This window comes from Misgurnus anguillicaudatus, chromosome 3, assembly GCF_027580225.2.
Source record: "Misgurnus anguillicaudatus chromosome 3, ASM2758022v2, whole genome shotgun sequence".
Lineage (NCBI taxonomy): Eukaryota > Metazoa > Chordata > Actinopteri > Cypriniformes > Cobitidae > Misgurnus > Misgurnus anguillicaudatus.
The window spans coordinates 29,802,547-29,824,236 of record NC_073339.2 but is presented as its reverse complement, the minus strand read 5'-3'; the positions used below and the strand labels follow the sequence as shown (position 1 = coordinate 29,824,236).

The 21,690-nt window shown below is 37.5% G+C and overlaps 1 protein-coding gene across 3 annotated transcripts in view; it reads left to right on the top strand.

Moving 5' to 3' along the window:
• Window positions 1–21,690, top strand: part of adgrl3.1 (adhesion G protein-coupled receptor L3.1) — a 144,158-nt gene that overhangs the window by 105,112 nt on the left and 17,356 nt on the right. For all 3 annotated transcript variants that reach the window (XM_055205409.2, XM_055205408.2, XM_055205405.2), the window contains exons 12-18: window positions 5,063–5,185; window positions 5,273–5,478; window positions 6,740–6,916; window positions 11,204–11,413; window positions 11,808–12,028; window positions 17,467–17,533; window positions 19,553–19,644. In XM_055205409.2, the coding sequence (XP_055061384.2) occupies window positions 5,063–5,185; window positions 5,273–5,478; window positions 6,740–6,916; window positions 11,204–11,413; window positions 11,808–12,028; window positions 17,467–17,533; window positions 19,553–19,644 (1,096 nt within the window). The remainder of the gene's footprint in view (window positions 1–5,062; window positions 5,186–5,272; window positions 5,479–6,739; window positions 6,917–11,203; window positions 11,414–11,807; window positions 12,029–17,466; window positions 17,534–19,552; window positions 19,645–21,690) is intronic.

Here is a 21,690-nt window from a genome sequence, read left to right as displayed (position 1 = left end):
GTTTTCCTCAAAAAACACAATTTCTTCTCGACTGAACAAAGAAAGACTCTTTTACACAGACTGTTTGGCAGACAGAAGGAGAGAGACACTGTGAAGGTATAGATACTGTAGAAAGAAAGTGAGGGAGTTACTGGTGAAGATGTGAAACGTAATAAGGGAAGACATCCGACCAGCAGGAAGAATAGATAGAGCGAAGTCAGAACGAACAGGACGTTACATTTAGAGGTGGAAAAAGCGAGACAAACATGCGGTCGAACTTACCGTCTGAAAAAGAGATGAGATGAAGAGAATAAATGAAAGAAAACAAAAAGATACAGTAGAAACGAGAAAGGTGCGGGGAAATGCTCAGGGATCCATGCTAACTGCTGTATTCTGCTCCAGTGCTTTCACAGTGCAAAGGGGGGGAATTTATCGTTCCTGGCAAACAATTTATCCGCTATTCCACCACTCAAGGCCAGTTCACATGCATCTCGTTTGAGAGAAATAGCTCTCCGTGGGATTGCCCTTTAGCCTCGCTCTTCCCCCCCACCACCTCTCTCTGTGTTGTTCATCATTCGTGGGGTTTTTTGGCATCTGAATGTCTGCCTAGTCATATGGCCTTGGTGTTTTTACAGGGCTGTTTTGGTAGATTTCATCAAAAACATCCGCCAATATCATTGTGACTCTTACATGTTCAAATCCCTTCAGATTTGTGCAATTTGTACACTGTCAGAAATAAATGGTCCCTAGCCGTCACTGGGGCAGTACCCTTTAAAAAGGCCCTGTACCATTTAGGTACAAATATGTTTACATTTGGCACCAATAATATGAACCTTTGATGTACTAATATGCACACTTTGGTACAAATATATACCTCTGAGGTACTTTTATTATAAGTGTTAAAGGAAAACACCACTGTTTTGCAATACTTTACTATGTTCTTACCTCAACTTAGACAAATTAATACATACCTATCTTTATTTAATGCGTGCACTTAATCTTTGTACAGCGCGTCGTGAATGTATTAGCATTTAGCCTAGCCCCATTCATTCCTTAGGATCCAAACAAGGATGAATTTAGAAGACACCAAACACTTCCATGTTTTCTCTATTTAAAGACTGTTACATGAGTTACACAAGTAAATATGGTGGCACAAAATAAAACGTGACAATTTTTTAACCAGATAAAATATGAGAACGATATTGTATGGCGGAAGAGCACTTCGTTTTCAGCACTTCGACCTCGGGCGCAGTAATCATATATATGTATAAAGGCTAGATGTGTTACGGTGGAGTCTCTAACATCATCACCTGGCGGCCATCTTACCACAGGGAGCTCGCTCACTCGTAGCATTGAGTTTAATGGTGCAGTTACTTTTAAATGACCATAACTTGCTCAATTTTCTACCAAAACCGATTTGGTTTCTTACAAACGTTATTAACGTGGCTATAATTCTGGATGCTTTAACATGTTTAATGAAACAAAACTTTTTATTATAAGTATGCAGTGTCATAGGTACATCTTTGATGCAGTGGCGACTCGTGACTCCTCATTCTAGGGGCGCGAATTCAAAATAAGTGTTCGGAGTATCATGTGTGTGGTTCCCTTTTCCAAAATATGTGTACTGCGTGTCGAGAGATCATGTGTGCATCACGTGTTTTGTCAAAATAAGTGCCTGCGGCACACGCATCAAAACCGTTTATGATAAAAGAGATGCTCATGTTCCAAAAGACACTCCCTTAACGGTAAACTCTGATTACGCATGAGATTATGTGAGTATCTGGCAAACACGAGCGTCTCTTTTATCATGAACCCTTTGGACGCGTCTGCAGCGGGCACTTATTTTGGCAGGACACGTGATGCACATACAATCTCTCAAATCGCAGAACACATATTTTGAAATTACGTACCACATGCATGACGGGCTACATACATGTTGTGACGGACTTCGCATTGTGCGCCCTCAGAAAAAGAAGTCACCAGCCGCCACTGCTTTGACGTTTATAACAAACCAAACCGTTTGAAAATCAACTATGGCAGTAATATTGACAGAAGTTTTAGCGAGAGGTGGAGTAGTCAGGGGTGATGGTTTAACTGCAAACTAAGTGCTCTTTCGCCACACAATATAGTTCTAATTTTTTATCTGCTTAAAAAATCGCCACATTTTATTTTGTGCCACCATACTTACTCGTGTAACATGGAAGTGTTTGGTGGCTTCTAAATTCATACCTGTTTGAATCGTAAGGAATGAAGGGGGCTAGGCTAAATGCTAACACGTTTACGACGCGCTGTACAAAGATTAAGTGCACACGTTAAAAAAGGATAGGGATGTATTCATTCGTCTAAGTTGAGGTAAGAACATAGTAAAATATTGAAAAACTGTGGTATTTTTCTTTAATGATACTTGTTTTAAAGGGTGCTGCCACGGTGACAGCTAGCAACCTTTTTTTACAGTGTAGGCAATCCTGACCAAAAGTTGTATCTTATCTCTTTATTGAGGTATCACATGATAATTGTACTTTAAAAATATCTAAAATTGACCATCTCATGCTGGCCAGTCTAGTTGGGTCACTTACTGTAGCACACATCAAAATGTCAATCATTCTCTTGTTTACATAAAGTAGATTCATGTTTATGCAAATAAGCTTAGTTTCTTACACAAATACAGTATTTATTAGTTAAAGTTGTACCCAGGCTTCTTGCTTGATAATCTTTAACTACTATGTCGAACATGTATGGAAGAAAAACTAAATTGCAAAAAAATATTTTCTTTTCTTTGATCATGACTTATCGTGACTAGAGGTCCAAGTGAGCCAAGACAGCCACTGGTGCCCCCGCAAAGCTTATGCAAGCAATGTATTTTATCTTATGTTTTAAGTCTTTTACGTAACCCTTAATCGAGAAATGAATATGCAGAACTTCTTAGAAAATCCCATTTTTTTGCATTGCACATAAGCCTTTCAGTAAAAGAATGTTTTTCTTTAATCATTATATTCTCAGTGTTTGATCTTCAATCTCAAATCTTAGCCAAAAGCTAATCTTAATCTCACAGCCGAAATCTCCCACCGCTATCAGTTTATTCAAATGAGAAACTTCCTTTCTTACAGTATTACTCTCTCTTCTTTCTCTCTCTACCCCCTACTTTTTACGCCTTTACGCTACGAGCTATTTTCGTTAAATGAATTTGTCGACTGATGTGTCTGTGGAGCGGAGAGTATGTTAGAAATTGCTTTTTTTAAAGACAGGATGCAGATATTGTCATATTTAGGTGACAAAAGATGCTCTCTAAATATAAAGATAATCTCTTTAAGACAGAATACCAGTAGAAAGATCAAAACAACTTCTGTGTTTTGAGATTGTGTGTGTTTCAGTGCGGGGTTGTCTGTGAAGATTCAGCTAATTAGGTTAGCACAGTGTGAGCACCCCTGCAGTCTATATGCCTGTATGTGTGGCTGCTTTGAAGCCACAATATCTGCTTGAAGTGTTTTATATAACTGGGCCGTTGTGTTCCTTATGGATCTTCCTCTATTTTGCTCTCCCAATACACACACACACGCACATCCCTCTCATTGTTACCCTGGGGGTTGTGAGTTTATTCCTTGAGGTTTTGTATGTGTGTGTATGGGAGAGAGTATTGCTCTGTTCTCTTATGTGAATCAGTTATATGTTTTGTATAAAACAATACATAATAAAAATATATTTATAGTGTACAATGTATTGGGTTGCACTTTAATTTAAGGTGTCACTGTTACATGTAACATGATGTCTAACAAAGGGACTGTAAAATAAAGTGTTACTGTGTGTGGTACAATGTACATCAAATTTAGTACATGCTTAAAAATAATGGTATGTAATGCTTCTTTACAGCCATTTTTGGTTCCCCAAAAAAACATACAGGGAAAGCGTTTTAAGAGAACCACATTTTTATAGTCTAAAAAAGCACCTTTTCCCACTACAAACCTTGAAAGGTTATTTGGATGTTAACAGTACTTTTCAGAACCAAATACAGCTAAAAATGTTTTTTTCTATGGCATTGTGTACCTCCTTTATTTTTAAGATTAAAACTACTATATGTAGGAAATGTGCACCATCTGACTTAGATCATTAGAACCCATCTGAGCACCATCAGTTATTACAGAGATGATGGTGGTTTGTAAATAAATTACTTTAATAATAACAGAAAATTATTATCTCTTAAATAGGATCAGAAAGGTGTTAACAGTTTTCCTTTAATACAGTTTTTATCTGGTTTGAAATGTAGCCGCAATCTGTATTTTATTAAATGGACACATGAGCACACAGACACACACATAGCTGTGTCTTTTTCTGTGCTTTATATTGCAAACCTGTCCGGAAAATTACATAACGGCCCGTAGCTCGGCCTGTGGACCACCCGCAGACGCGAGGAAAAGATTTTAATAAAATTCACATATACACACACGTGCAGACGGCACACAAAGATTCACATGGATTTAAAGATGTATAGCTTCATAAGGGTCCTGTTGTATAACTCATCACCTCCCCACTGGGAACCACATACATCACGCGCTAGTGTGATATACCACACATGCACACATTTTTATGTCACAAAGTAAATTTATAAAGCTATTTGGCCGGCCAAACGTGCCTTTCATCTCAACTCCATAAATAAACGATGTTCACAATGCTATGTCTAAAGTAAATACTGTACAATGAAAGAATTATGGATTTTTATTATTTAAATGAATCCCAAAATTTAAACCAAACGTTGATTTGCAGATACAAACTTTCAATCTTTTTTCTTTTCTTTTTTCATGTACATTTTTTTATTTTTCTCCCTTGTTGTCTGCAAGTTGGGAAAAATACATTAAAAAAAGAAAATAACTTTTGTTATGTACATAACTTCATACATTACATTTATTTAAAATGATTTAGTTTTTAATTACTATTACAAATTATTTTGTATAAAACATTTTTAAATGACATGAAAATAATTTTATATTCAAACTTTTTGTGATTTAAATGTTTTTGTTAACTCTTTAAAAAAGATATATGACTATTTTATGCTAACTTGTCTGATTGTGAGGATGCCTATATTTTGCAGAGCTCGAGGTGGCGCGTCTAAGTACAGATGGCAGTCTGGCTGATCTGAGCTTCCCTCAATCTGGACTAACCGGCAACTCCATTCATCTCTCCGCTAACACTCTCAAACAACAAGGACGCAATGGTAAAATCTCAGTGTCCACCTGATTCTGCGTCTGAGGTCTCACTGGCATTTTGTAGGCTGACCCGTCTTTTTTGTCGTGTCCCTTAGGTGAAATTCGCATGGCGCTGGTTCTCTATAAGAACCTGGGCCAGTACCTGTCTACAGAGAATGCTAGCGTCAGGCTGGGCAGTGAGGTGGCTTATCCCAACTATTCCCTGATAGTCAACTCACCTGTCATTACTGCAGCCATTAATAAAGACAGTAACAAGGTCTACCTGTCTGAACCTGTGGTCTTCACTGTCAAACACATACAGGTATGCATACACCTGCTTTCTCAGTTATTATTGTCTGTTTCACTTTTAAAATCAAGAGCTTTCAGTCCATGCCTATTAGCTTTAAAGTCACAGTGAAACGGAAGTAGCGATTGTCGTATTTTCAACGCCGTGACGTATATCCGAGGCTTCTAAAATGAATATGGTATAGGGTTTGATTTGAATTCGTCCATCGAGAATAAATTGGATTGTTGGAGGTTGGGTCATGTTGCTATTTGCTAATTGCTGCAATCGTTTTCCAGGCCCCGCCCACCTGCCATATACCAAATGACCAGAAGTAAAGAGAAATCGCTTTGAGGAGTGAAGGAGATTCATGTTTTTGATTAAAAATTATGAGGGCACATTAATGTTTTTAAATAATGAAGCTTACAGATGTCGGCTGCTTCCGAAAACTTAGGCAGCTGACTTGTTGCCTTGTTGCCTCATGAGGCAATGACTTCGGAGGCATAAAGGCAGCTTAGAGAAACCCTTTTGGACACACTACATACATAGGCAGCGTGTTTGAAATATAAACAGAGAGCGTCTTTGTGATAACTAATCACATATTAAAAAAACTAAAATACTACATTTTGCTAGAAATGCAATTAAAAGGTGTAAAAAGGGATTTATTTACAAAAAATGTGTGCTCCAGACGCTTTCTTGGCCGCCATTTAAATTTTTTGAACTTGACCAGGCTCGACCAATCACATTTCCCATGCGCACACACGCATAGAAATGTGGGACAGGGCGATGGATGTAACTCAGGAGGAGTCAGGAAGTAAACCTAACATTGGATTCAGACATGCCTTGATGCCTTCCTGCCTTCGAATGCTGCCTCAGAAGGCAACAATTTAGAGTTTTCGGTCGCAGCCGTCGTTTTAAAAAATACCACAATATTTTCCCAAAAACATGTTACATTTTTTATGTCAATTTCATTGTGACTTTAAAATTTTTACAATAAAAATTTTCATTATTTTTTATATCAATTTCCAATCAAATAAATGTGATATTAACCACTCATGACAAAATAAAAATTTGTATCTATTATTTACAAATGAATATGGTGACGTAGCCTAAGTTTTTACCAATTATGTAAATTCCTTTGTTTTTGAAAATAATAATTAAAACTGTATTATTTAATTTGAATTATTATTATATTTTTTATATTATATTTTACAATCATTCGGTGCTTTTGACATTTCTCTGTTCAGTGTGAGTGTGTACATCTATTACTGTAATAGGGTATCTCATCCTTTCATTCCAGCAGTCAGAAGAGAACTTCAATCCAAACTGCTCTTTCTGGAGTTACTCCAAACGCACCATGACAGGCTACTGGTCCACTCAGGACTGCAGACTGCTGGGCACCAACCGCACACATACCTCCTGCTCCTGCACACATCTCACTAACTTTGCAGTGCTCATGGCCCACGTGAAGTTTCAGGTACAGTAAATCTTACCAGCAGTGTCGAAAAATCTATTTAAAGGAATAGTTTACTAAAAGATGAGAAGTCATCATTTACTCAACCTTATTACATTATCAATGCTTGATTCTGAATGGCCAATCGCGACATTCCAAGGTTATTTCGAGATAACAACCGCCTGATACTAATAACACACAGTAACTCAGATTCTGCAAATCATTTTGACAGGTACAGTTTAATATTACAGAAAAATTAAATATAAATCCCTCCCGCTTTGACTCACAGATGTAAATTAACTCTTTCACCGCCAGCGTTTTTTAAAAAAGTTGCCAGCCAGCGCCAGCGTTTTTCATGATTTTCACCAAAGTTTAATGCCTTCAAGAAAATGTTCTTCTTTAAATATATAAACATACAATATACCAAATGAAAGAACAGACCCTCTGCTTTCAAACAAAAAAAAAACGTTTCATCCTAACTTAAGTGGTTCTTTTGTAATCAGCTTTTGAATATGGGTAGGTTTCTGCAAAATCACCAAATTTTGAGCAAAAAGCAGAGATAATTCCATTTTTGTGACGGACTTTTCATAGAGATCCCATTCAGAGCGATCTTTAAAACAAACACGGACATGCAGCCGCTTGCCATAGGGCAATACTTCTGGGTTTAAAAAGTTGCGGAAGGTATTGCAAAAAGACGGAAAATCTCGTCATTGGCGGGGAAGCGTTTTCTCTTAATTGATGAGATATCTCGTCAATGGCGGTGAAAGAGTTAACTCCTGTCAGCATTGCACTGTGAGCGAATCCTCCAAACATGGCAAGGAGCGTCACATTTCCGGCTGACGTCTGAGGTATTCAGGCCAATCACAACGTACCGATAAGCTGGCCAATTAGGGACACAGAGCTTTTTTAAATTAATGAGTTTTGTACAAAATCAATATGTTTGAGGAAGGCAGGATTTCTGAAGCTACAAAAATGTACGGTATATGGGTATGTGTTTTTAACCATAAACCACGCAAACACATTGTATTATACCAAATACACAAAGTAACGTAGTTTTTAGCAATGAAATAGGTGCCCTTAAAGGGGGCATATCACGAAAATCTGACTTTTTCCATGTTTAAGTGCTATAATTGGCTCCCCAGTGCTTCTATCAACCTAGAAAATATGAAAAAGAACAACACAGTAACTTAGTTTTGGTAAACCATTCTCTGCAAACATGTAAAAAAATAGGTAATTGAAATCTGGCTCCCCTTCTGATGTCATAATGGGAGTTGAGCTCATTTGCATTTAAAGGGACAAACCCAAAAATGGCAAATTTTTGCTCACACCTACAAAGGGGCAATTTTAACATGCTATAATAAATGATCTATATGGTATTTTGAGCTAGAACTTCACATACATACTCTGGGGAAGCCAAATATTATTTGACATCTTAAAAAAGTCTTGCGAAATGTCCCCTTTAAAGGCTTTCTAAGCGAATCTGTGTGTTGATTTTTGAAATGTGTTTTCAAACAAACTGAGGGTAGTTAACTCCTCCCCCTTCCCTCCATGCTTTCATGAACACGCCCAAACCACTGATCTATATAAATGACTGGATTGCGCATAGAACGCTTAACGTAACAGCGTGATGTGAAGCCAGCGCAGAGTTCGAGCCGCCATCTTGATATACCCAACCAGCAGAGGGCGTCATTGACTTCCATTCAAAATCATGGTTTAAATTCACCCGCTTTACAGCGTATCAGTCACGCAAGATTATTTTTAGGATATGTGTACGTAAAATAACTGTTAATTCTGGTGTTATTTGCAATGTTTATGTTTTAATCGGGCAGGGAAATTGATTTATAAAAAACCGTTAAGGTGAGTGTCTGCTGCGTTCTGTTAATGACACGGGTATAAATAAAGTTTTTTTATTGACATTCAGCTACACGGTCAGCGTTATTTCTCTAAATAAGTTTAGGTAACTTGTAAGTTTAGATAACATAAAACTAGCAAATTATTGCATACACATACGGTACAAAGTATGATTATTTATTTAGATTTCAGAATGAGCACGTTTATCATTAATACTAAATATGCTGCGGTCTGTCTGCTGATCTGATAATGTAATGAAGATGAATGTATAATAACTGATTAAAAACTAAACTGTCCGACTTTCAGTAAATAACTATGCACATGCTTAGGACGTTTGTGTTGTAATAATGTACAGGGTAACTTCAGATATAAAAACGAAGACTAGTGAAGTGATGTTTTATCATTAAAATCTGATCGCGTCTATTGATTTAATTGAATGTTTGGGTGTACCAACATGGAGGCGCGGTGGCTTCATAGTTGTGACGTCATGCGCAATCCAGTCATTTATATAGATCAGTGGCCCAAACCCAACCCCCAAATCCTTCTTGCCGTTTATTGGCTGGAACACTTTGTTTTGTTTCGTGGTGCAGGTTTGGCCACTGTGTTTATATTGAAGTTTGTAGAGCCTGGGCTGTCTACAGAGATCTCGTTTTTTTACAGTTTGATCAGCGGACAGGCAGCAAGCAGATAGTGAGGAGATGTTTGCTGTATGTAACAAAAAATGTTTTATGGTCTAAAACGCGTGAATTCGCTTAGAGCGCCTTTAATGTCTGTACATTATGTAGGATGTGTGTTTTTTATTTTTACAGACTTCGTCACAAATATCTGAATGCATGTTAAAATATATTGTACTTATAATAGAATGGTGACTAGAGTTTTGAAGCTTCATACTGTAGTTAACCATACACCAGGATTACAAAATTTGGTATTATAAACGTTATTTAGCATTATAAAATGAAGTTTAGGCTATCATGATATCTTGATAAAACAGTCAAAACAAAACTTGAAATTAAGACTAGAACATAATAATGCCTTTACACCTACAAATCTTGTGTAATTCGATGGCTAACATAAAAAAGCAATAAAAACAGTTGTTAATCATCTGTACTGTCGACCAATGAGGCAACCTGAATAGAGATGCTTAACTGCCTTGTCTAAGATTATGCTACAAAACGTTGCTGGTTAGGCATTTATCTTATTAGTAATGCCCTTGGTTAACATCATCTGTTCCAAATTTCTCTGGCCAAAGTTGATTTGCAATGCCTGGCGAAGTTGTGGTTATTGAATTTGGTACTGTACAGTATATGCTCCACTGAGAAGAGACTGCTATAATAAGTCTACTGAGAGCGGTATTCTCTTTACAGCTGGATTGTGAGTTACAGCCAGACCCAGCTTAAAATTTCTGAAAGCATTCGCTAGTACTGCAATAGTTTACGTCATCTGCCACTGAGATCTCGCCCTAAGCCATGCAGCTTTCGCCTTGAGCGTTAAGCATGTGTTACCTGTGTTATCTCAGAGAGGAGACAGTTACATGCTCTCTCTCATCTAACACACACACACACACACACATGTACAAGCATTCAAAATGTCCTGAACACATGTGGAACTCCCAAATCAACGGTAAACCTTACTGTGGATTGATTATAGTACCATAATGACGTTTACAAATGTGTATGCGACAAAATTATTTATGCACAAAACGTAAAGGCAAAAGGTCATGATATACATAAATGTAAATGTAAATGAGAGTTGACCTTAAACATTCACACACATACACACACATGCACATCATTCAGACCCAGACCCTTGTGGCTGCATTAATGGATGTTGGGTATACGTACAGTATAAATTATTAATACAACCATTTAATGTGTGTGAATTGAAGGTTGACTGCACACATTTACTGTATAGTGAGTGTTGTCATAGCCAAAGTGGTCTAAACTTCTGACACTCTACTAAAGTGGGCCATTCCTACATAAGATCTACACTACATATGCCATGCAGACCGGCGCATTACAACTTTGAAAAGGATGCAATTGCACCATAAAAGTATCATTAAACGTGTTCATATGAGTGGCTTCAGAGGACGTTGAATAAAGCATGGTGTGTGGTCTATTTTTATGGTACTTTCGCACCCTTGTGTTCTGGGGAATGATGATAGAATTTTGGGAAAGTCGTTGCTTTAATATTTGGACTTATTTGATAGCAATAAAAGCATAGTGCTGTCAGCTCTGTTTAACACATTTTACCACGGGTAAATCTTTTCTGCAGATTTCCCCACAAATTCAATTCAGAACAAGCAAAAAACAGCCCACAGATTGCGTTTTGAATCTAGCAGGGACTTCCTTTATTACGGAAAGTGGCAGATGCTTGAATATACCTAAAATAAAAAAAACTCCTCCTTCCCTATAGGACAGCATTAACCACTATAATCATCCCTCTTGATTCTGTCTCCCTCAGAATACGGGTCATGTGCACGAACTGCTGTTGGACGTCATAACATGGGTGGGGATCCTGCTGTCTCTCGTCTGCCTGCTCATCTGCATCTTCACCTTCTGTTTCTTTCGTGGTCTCCAGAGCGACAGAAACACCATCCACAAGAACCTCTGCATCTCGCTGTTCATCGCAGAAACGCTCTTTCTCACCGGGATCAACCGCGCAGACCAGCCTGTACGACACACACGACAAGTTTAACTCAAAACAGCCCACGTACAGTATACACACTTGAAGGATGTAGATTTATTACAGAACACACACACACACATACACAATTCCTGAAGTTGTTAAGTTGGGCACCTGACTCTTGGTAATTACAGAAACAGAAAGGGTCTTTGAACTCCTGTTAATAAAAAAACTCATTTTGTCCTCAGAGAGAAAAAAGAAAGATAGAGAGAGAACGAAGTGAATGGAAGGAAAAGACAAATGGAAAATGACAAAGATAAAACCCTGGAAATCCTTTGGGAAATTTTTGAAGTGATAACAGAACAGACAGTTAATACTCAAAGCAGCGAGTCACAGATCACACTGATACTACGCTGATAACTGTGTGTGTGTCTTGTTACAGATCGTCTGCGCCGTGTTTGCAGCCCTCCTGCATTTCTTCTTTTTGGCCGCGTTTACGTGGATGTTTCTGGAAGGCGTGCAGTTGTACATCATGCTGGTGGAGGTGTTCGAGAGCGAGTACTCACGCACCAAGTACTTCTATCTCACGGGATATGGGGTACCGGCTGTTATAGTGGCTGTGTCTGCTGCCGTGGACTATCGGAGCTATGGAACCGAAAGAGTGTATGTATATAACAAATGACAGAGCCATACAAGCAGTGTTGGTCAAGTTACTTGGAAAAAGTAATTAGTTACTGATTACTGATTACTTCCCTATGAAAGTAATCCCGTTACTTTACTGATTACTTATTTTCAAAAGTAATTAGTTACTTTACTAGTTACTTTACTAATTACTTTTCAAAAACATGATGCACGACCTGAATATGCTACACAGTATAAAGCAACAGGGCCCGGTTGCATAAAGCAGTGGTTCTCAAACTTTTTCAGCCTGCGGCCCCCTTTGTGTACGGTGCATTTCTTTGCGGCCCCCCCAAAGAAAATTTATGACAAAGAACAGTTCTAAAACTTCACATTTTAATTAAACAAAACATTAAATTATACAAAGTAGTGCTGCCTTATTTTTGTTTTAGGTTTAATTTCACAGAATTCATGATAAATTAATGTATTTTATAAAATGTCATAAAACTGGGGCCCCAGTAAATGCATGCCTGACCTGGAAAGTGAGAGTTGCACACACTGACCTGAAACTCTCTCACATTAGGAAGCCATTATTGCTGAGCCCTGCAATATCTAGAGAGCAGGATCTCTGCCGGTTGGATCAGTGTTGATTTACACATAATACATAATATGTAATGACAGCAATAAAGATGTACACCAAATTGCCCAGATTTACACAATTGCCCTACACAGTATTTACATAGTAAAATTTGAGACAGAAATCGTTTATTATCCACAGAAAGAGGTGACAAAACTGATTTTGGAATAGTTTGTAACCCCTTGTTAATCAGCCAGTGGTTATCGGCCAATGACAACAATCTTGAAATGTGCAATTACCTGACGATTTTGTGCCTAAAAGATAGATCACATTATGAACGGTATAATTCCATAATGCCTCTGTCTGCTTCCAATTTAGCCGTTTACATTGGCTTGTTTCCACTGAAGTCAAAGCAAAGACCCAGTTTGCCTTCTTTGAACAGTATAACCTTGTGGTTAGGGATTATGGCTTTTAAGAGACGATTGCAGGTTCAATCTCAGGAATTACTGACACAGGAAATAGAGAGGGAGATCACAGAACTGCTCTATTAGCATTGGGCCTTTGAGCGAGACGTTTCACATCGGACCGTTCCGGGACGAATGCCTCTGCAATTAGTCCTCGAAAAGTGGCTTCGGTTAAAACACATCTGCTCTTTGGCAAATAACTTTATGACCACAAATAATTTGACTCAAATCACACGCAGTTATTTCCTTGATTCTCTAATGGCCCAAATATGAAGCAAATCAAAGACATCAATATATAAATCATCTACAAATATACAAAAACATTCTCATCGGTTTTATAGCATTCAAAATTGATATACATACTGTATGATTTTGACTGTATAGATCAGGGGTTTTCAAACTTTATGATGCCAAGGTCCCCCAAATATGATGTATATAGAGATACATTTTTAATTCAGATGTATTTGTACTGTGGCAATACATTTGACAATAAATCTTGTTTCATAGCAGCTTTACAAGAAATCCTGCTTTATAAGCTCCAGTAAGTGAGATAAAGGGAACTTTAATAAAAAACACACTTGAAGGATACAAAGAAAATATGCCTGTATGAATTCTGAAATGAATCTTGCAAGAAATGAGAGATAAACACATAATAAATTGATGTTCTTTTGCTATTTTCTCCAAACATGTCCTCCTGGTGCCCCCTTGGGGGTCTCGTACCCCAGTTTGAAAACCACTGGTATCCACCTTACTTTTGATGTAAATATGGGCTTCGTCATCTTTGAGCTCCTTTGGGGGAGCCACTAAAGCTAATGGTAGTCATATTGTTTATTATGAAATACAGGAAGACCAGCATCATTTGTACAGTAAGGGGTTGCCATAATAGCTGGTACAAACGCAGTAAATTTCTACAAAACATTTGTTTTAATCATAAATCCTCGCACAAGAACTGAATGTGTATGTGGTTCACGTGCACTCATGATCTGTATTCACACATCCATCCAGTAAAACCTTTCATAGAAACTGCCAATAAGCAATAAATACAATAATTGTTCAAAAACAACTAATATTATGCTAATCAAAATATGCTGATTTAGCTGATTCATTTATTCTGCCACTATATATTACAAAAATGTGATTACAGTACAGAATACATATGCGACATAAACTGCTTATTAGTAAATGTTTATAATAGTTCGTAATGTGTTTGCGCATACTTTTGCTATGTTTTTAATGATAAAGCAAATCATTTTAAAATAAGCAAATCATTTCATAGGCTCATCTCTCCATCTAGTGCGTAAGAAGCAAAGTAATACTATTTACATAAAATGAAAACAATACTGAATACATGTAATAGTTTAATATGTTTATTATGATTTGTTCAGATAACTTACAATGTGTTGAATGAGAAAGATGCTGCTGACTGTCGGAACGCGTGAAGCTCGACGTGTCGCCATAAAAAAGTCGATTTATTAAAAAAAAACTCACACACAAGTTGTGACATATTAAACCATCGCCTGAAAGGTTAAAAAAACTAAGTATTGGTCTAATCCAAGTACAAACACTCAATGGACTTTCCCATTGTAAAGATACTGGTATGCAGAAGACATGAAATTATATATATATATATATATATATATCTTCATATGATATATCAGACCACTTCTTAATTTCATCCTCCCACTGGGTCATACATGGCAGGTGTAGTAAATATTTATCATATTTGTTTAAATCATGTTTTATGCGTGCTCCCACAACATTGTTTTCTACCGGCTGGCTACTGAAACGGACGTCTCACACAAAAAAAGGAAATACATCGTGTTCGAAAATAAGGTGGATAGACTACAGCAGAAAAGTTGTATTTTGAAAGGTTTTGTAGATCAGAAGACTTAATAGCATTCTTATGTTTTATTTTGAATGTCAGCATTGTCTGTTTTCTTTGTCCTAAAACTCTTTAGAAGCTAATACGCATGCCGAGCATAGTGCAATAAAAAATTATGTTTTATCAACTTATTTAAGTAAAGCTTGACCTAAAAGTCCTTAGGAGCTTCAAAATACTCTTGAAGAATATAGCGCAATAAAAAATAATGCAAATAGCAAAATCTAGACAATTTAGTCCTGGAAGAAGCTGTGAAATGTTCCTATTAAAATATTTGAACTTTTTAAATCTGAGCAAACATTGGAGAAGTCACATGTGACTCCTATTCTCGGGTGGGAATAAAAAGAAAAACATTTCAGCCGAAAAGATTTTAGCAAATGTCTTTATTCTGTTTTAGAGAAACATTTGAGAAATGTGTAAATAGAGTTCTACCAGAAAGACTCAGAAGGCAATTGAACGTTTAAGTAGTATTTATTTAACAAGTACTGTAATTTGCAGCTTGTAGCAGAAGAATGAAATAACAGAGTCTTTGGCTTTGTCCCCATGCGAATTCTTGCTGTTCCTGCATTAAGATGAAGATAGGTGCGGAGCTTAGTTTAAATCATAGCTAAAGCGTATCAAAAACTACACTTAGCTAACATTAAATGTGTACTATATAATGTATACAATCCTAACTACAGATCGGCTGCCAAAGCTCCCATCAAATAGCTGTAATCCATGATCGCCGTCTTCCCTCGTCTTAAAGGTGCAGTGTGTAATTTTTAGAAGGATCTCTTGACAGAAATGCAAAATAATATACAAAACTATATTATCAGGGGTGTACAAAGACCTTTAATAATGAACTGTTATGTGTTTATTAGCTTAGAACGAGACCTTTTTATCTACATACACTGGGGGTCCCCTTACATGGAAGTCGGCATTTTGTGCTGCCATTTTTCTACAGAAGCCCTTTTTACTAAGTTGTCTCCGACGATGACATGTTTGTCCGGTGGAAGCTACCGTAGCTTCTCTATGTGTTTCAAAAGCGAGGGGTGAGCAGTGGACTACGCCATTGGCTGCAATTCGCAACCTCACCACTAGATGCCACTAAAATTTACACACTGCACCTTTAAGGAAACCAAAACATGTGTTATTTTCTATGAGGTATTTGTTCCAGAGTTCAGTTTAGACACTACTTAGACCATTAAACAAACGGGAAAAAGTTCCACTCGTACGCGTAATCGCGTCTCTGCACATGCGTCCGATGAAACCATTTGTAGTGTACTCCATGTTGGCTAGTGTGATGATTGGCTAGATCCATGTGTAATGATGTAGCATTAGATTCTTCCTGCACTAAACTAACATGCACTAAAGCTTCCATATCTCTCTTGTGGTTTTTCTTTTCTTACGATATGGCCTCGTTTATCAATCCTTCGTAATCTTGTTCAAATGTCTGATGAACCAGTGGAGAAAATCATAAATTACCACTCCAGGAAAGCGTTTTGCAAGTGCCAAACAGTTTAAGCGCTTGTACAGATATTTGTGTCTGTGTTCAGAAGTTCTGAAACGGATAAGCTGGCGAAATTGCCCTAATTCATATTCATAAAGAAAACCATTCAGCTGGCATTACTGCAGTTAGTGGAGAGACACAGCCATGAGGGATGTTCTCGCAAAATAAATATTTCAGCAAAAGTCATCACTTAAAGATGAGATGCTGAATGTGGCATATGAATAAATGGTGGTCACTCAAGCACACAGTCTCGGCAGACCACAGAAATAGGTCACACCTATTTAAAAACAAGAATAGTATAAAAGGGGGTAGGGTGCTATTTTAGCTCAAATCATATAAACCTGAGCCAGCCGTGGCCATGTAAACAAAGATGCAAGAATCATTATGCAGTTAATTTTTTTTCTTCAGATTTTAGAAATGTCACCTGTGCCAATATCCTCCTCGCTCCTCGAATCGTTCCTGTGCATCTGGAAAAAATGTTAGAAAAAAATTAGATGTTGTCATGGCAGATGTTGGTGCAAACATCGCCAGCCTGTTAAGAGCTAAAATATAGAACAAAGAGCATGTCTGCATGGCCTAATCCCACTGCACATGAAATGAAATTTCCTGAAATATTTATAATCCTATTTGGTTTCTGCATTCTCGATCATATGGTATCTGTTCTTTAAAGATGGAGCATGTCTGACTGTGTTGGTGGCCCGAAATACACACACACACACACACACACACACACACACACACACACACACACACACACACACACACACACACACACACAAACACACAAACTTAAACAGTGATGCTTTCATTCCAGCTGGGCTGTAGATGTGATTTCAGTAAAGCATAAATGAAGAGTTTAATAATTAAGATCAGGACTGTCAGTCACCCCTTCAGTTTTTGTGTGTCATTTCTTGAGCACAATGATCCAAAACGTGTTTCTAGGACCGAACAGATATTTGCTTTGATTTTAATTGGAGTGGATTGGAGGAAATTTTCATTCAAGATCTCTCCTCACTTTATCTTACTCTCTCTCTCTCTCTCTCTCTCTCTCTCTCATCCTCTCTCGCTCTGCAGGTGTTGGCTAAGGTTAGATACATACTTCATCTGGAGTTTTATTGGGCCTGCTACTCTCATCATCATGGTAAGTTTACCACACACACACACACTCACACAAACACTCGGGATCACACAAAAGGTTTAGAGAAAGCCAATTCCACACTGTCACACAAACTCACACACAGAGGAGGTTCAGATAATGGTCTGTCGAGGGCATTTTCCCAATTAACTTAAAGTCACAATCGCCTCACAAGACTACCGGAGCCTTTCCTCTCCTTTCCTCTTCCCTTAGCTATATATAACATATATATGGTCAGGGAAAATATGGGGGAATTATATTGGAAATGGTTAGGTAATAGTGGCCCAGAAAGCCGAATTTTTTCATCATTCAGATCGACCTTTTTCGCCTAACCAGCACACAGGATTTTAGCAGCAAACTATTTATGTCGACCCTGAAAGCAAGAACTGCACCATGAGCAATGTGTTTGCTTCACAGCTTGCCTGCAGAATGTAAAACTAAGAATACCTAGTGATTCTTCTTTAGACGGCAGGTTTTATTTGGTCTCCTTGTGAAGCTTGAGAGATTTGTCAATATCCAGTACAGGTTTCCAGTGTTTCTCAGATTCCACAATCAATCTCTCTTCCATTTTTGAGGTTTACATGAGGAGTGGGATTTTGGTCCGGTGAGCATAAATGTGGACGGGGCTACTCAGCACATTGAAGCAGAAATTTAGATCTGAGAAAATCAGCCATTGTACATTGATTTGATTTGTTGTGTCACAACTGGCTAATTGTAATAGTGTATTTTTTTCCAAGATTCAGGGTTCCCACGGGTCCTTGAAATTTTTGAAAGTTTGTGAATCTGGGGGGAAAAAATTCAAGGCCCTGGGAAATATACATACATAGATACAGGTCATTGAAAGTGCTTGAATCTTGTGCAAGAAGTTTTCTGGAAAAAATCCAAATTATTTCCTGTGAAGTGTAGGATAATATCATAAAAAATTCTAGACTTAAGCACACGTGATAAACTGTTCGCTTTAAATGCTTATATCTTCTGTATGTGAATATTGATTCATACCAAAATGCTTTTTTGCATAATTGTGTTTGACACATGAAAACGTCTCGGGTTACGTATGTAACTGTTGTTCCTTGAGAAGGGAATGAGACGCTGCGTCTCCCTTGGGATACTTCCTGCGTCCCTGTAACACCATCTTTGGCACTATTTCAGATAGCGATATACTTCCTGGCTCCCGCGTCACCCTGTCTTTGTCGTTAAGCCTCACCATTAGTTGAATTTGATGTACACATTCAGACGCACTTACCCCATGGTGCGTCCCCAACGTGTCACCGCAGTGACGCAGCGCTAGTTCCCTCCAAAGGGAACTGTAACAGTGTATCTTAAAAGGTAACACAATGTAAACTTGCTCTTAATTGAAATATGTCCCCACATTTAGTCCTTGAATTTGAAGGTATTGGATCTGGAAAGTCTTTGAAAGGTCCTTGAATTTGAAGTTAACTAAGGTGTGGGAACCCTGAAGATTAAATAGAAGTAAAAATGTCTTAGTAATTTCAAAAATAATTGTTTTAAACAGTGGTGGAATTGGCAGAGATTCACTAGTTGGGGATATATTTTATATTTTTAATCCTTGGCTGCCCAAAACCTAATCCCAATGTATTTATGTAGGAAGGCTTGTTTTTTAGTCCTGGTTTTAATTTTTATTTAAATTGAAAAAATCACAAACTACTGGAAAGTGCATGGACATTTATTGGCCGAAAGGTGTGGAAATCTTTATTTGAAGAGTTTCGTTGCAAAACGAGATAAATAAATTTTTTAAAATTTTTGTCAAAACATGTTTATTATTATGTTATTATGTTATTATTTTGTTTTATTGTGCTACTTAGCTGTATTTTTTAAGTTATGAAGGTTTAAATTAAAACAAACCAACTGTAGTTGCATTGAAATTAATTGGAATGCACAACCAAAAAACGCAATTTCTAAACAATTAACAATACGGTGGTTATCTCGTTTTGCAACGAAACTCTTCATTTATACCTTTAACCAGTTACTGCATGAATATATAACCCATGCTGTGTTACCTTGCAGCTCAATGTTATTTTCCTGGGTATTGCGCTCTATAAGATGTTTCACCACACGGCAATTCTCAAACCTGACTCCGGTTGCCTCGACAACATCAAGTAAGGCATTATTCTGTGTTTCAATGTGTGTGTGTGTGTGTTTTATTGTGTCCCGCTTGTTCTGCAGCTGTCTTCATTTTCGCTAATTGTCCTTTAATACCTGACCATTCCTCACAGGTGTTGAGAAGACCTATTGCCTGTTTAAAGTGTGACACCGTTTAAAAAGTTACTTTCTCCCTGTTCCTTAAGTGCTCATGGAATTGAACCAGCAATGTTTAAATAATAAAAAAACTTCACTTAAGCGACATTCCCCCGAATCAATTCTGCATCGTATTAAGAGAGCCGAGGCACGTGGGGTTGGCATATCAGGATGCATTGAAACAGAGCCAGGAGTGTGGTGGTTTAGGAAGTGTTCAATACACGGCGTGTACTATGTGTCATCTATTCACTGCAGCGTGCTGGCACTGAATGTAGGTTAGTTAGCATTTTAGGGATTGATTATTCTATTTGATGTTCAAAAGACACATGCTGAAAAGTCACTGTTGAAATCTGTGACCCAAATGAACAATTTCTGCTGCTGTTTTACAGTTTTGCATTATTGGCACATGCAGTTCAGCATCTCTTAAGAAGCATGTTGAATGACTTTGCTTAAAGTGTAATATTGTACAATCCAGTTTCTTTTCTTTGATTTAACCATTAATACCACCGAAGCAAATATATAAGAAAACAGCAAAACGAAGAATATATCAATAATCAGATAAACAAACAGAGATATCTTGTTATTTCTACTATAACAGTGCACTTGCATGAATTCAGATATTGGTGTCCTTGGCAACAAGCAGTCATAAAACTTATAAACTTCAGTCTCATAAAAACAAGAACCATAGCGCAAATTTTCATCATAACATAGTTACAAAGTGCTGTTATCTAACCTTGACCCTGCTTCTATTACTCTATTTGTCATCAAATCAGTGAACGGCTGTTTTAAAGCGCTGAAAGAAATGGATCTCCTAGCACAGGACAAGCAAGATGGCCGATTTAATAAACTCTAAGTTCATCTAAAGTTAGAAGTCTGTAGCCTCAGCACAAATTAGATCCAAAGACCCAAAGCTGCCTGCGTGCACAGAATAGATTATTTCAGCTCCCGTGATTTAAAGATTGAACACTGAGATCTTAGCCCCGCCCACCCTTTCACATTGTGAGATTGTGTAGGGGATGTAGATGTTTTTATTTAGTCTTATTTTCATCTTATTTTCATCTTAAGTAATCGCCTTCGTATATGTAAACACTATGTAAAGTTTTGTTGACTGTGAAAAATCCAACCATGTTTCACCATCGTCATCATCACCAAGTGTTTTTATTTTATTTTACTGGTTTGTGTTTTTCATCGTATGAGTTTGTTTTATTTATAATGCTTATGAATCATTCATCAGCCTCATCAGTTTGTTTTCTTTGTTTTTTCCTTTGCCATCCTTCTTTCTGTTTCCCATTTTAGCATTCTGTTGAGGCTTGGCTTATAATGGATAGTCACTGGTAAGGGTCTCTAGCCAATCAGAGTGCCAGTTCTCTGCATTCTGATTGGTGTGTTTAAACGTGTAGTTCGTCCGATGTTTGAACGACTCTGAATGTGAAATTGATTTCATCAAGTCTCCAACTTTACTCTTAAAAATCAACAATGTCATTATAAATCTTCATTAGTGTGTCTTAAATGAGTTCACAGTGAATATTTCTGTCTGTCTGTCATCTTGATCTTCCATTATTTATGTATTTATTATTATTGTCTCTGGTGGAAACAATAATACTTACTAAATGTCTGTCTATATTCATCTTCCAATCAAGATTTAGTGTCTGTCTCTCTCTCCCTGTCTGTGTCTATGTCTCTCTTTCAGTCTGATTCTCTCTAATCATCTTGCTTCAGTGCCAAACATTAGCCTGTCACATTAGCGCAGTTCACAGTATAAATGGGTTTCGGCTGAATATTTGTGAGACTAAATCGAAACGTTTGTGTGTGTGTTTTGTGTGTGAATGACCCTAAGAGTAAATGACATCACTAAATGGGTGCGAGTCTGAGTGCTAAGTACAGACCACCAGACATTATGACTGGAG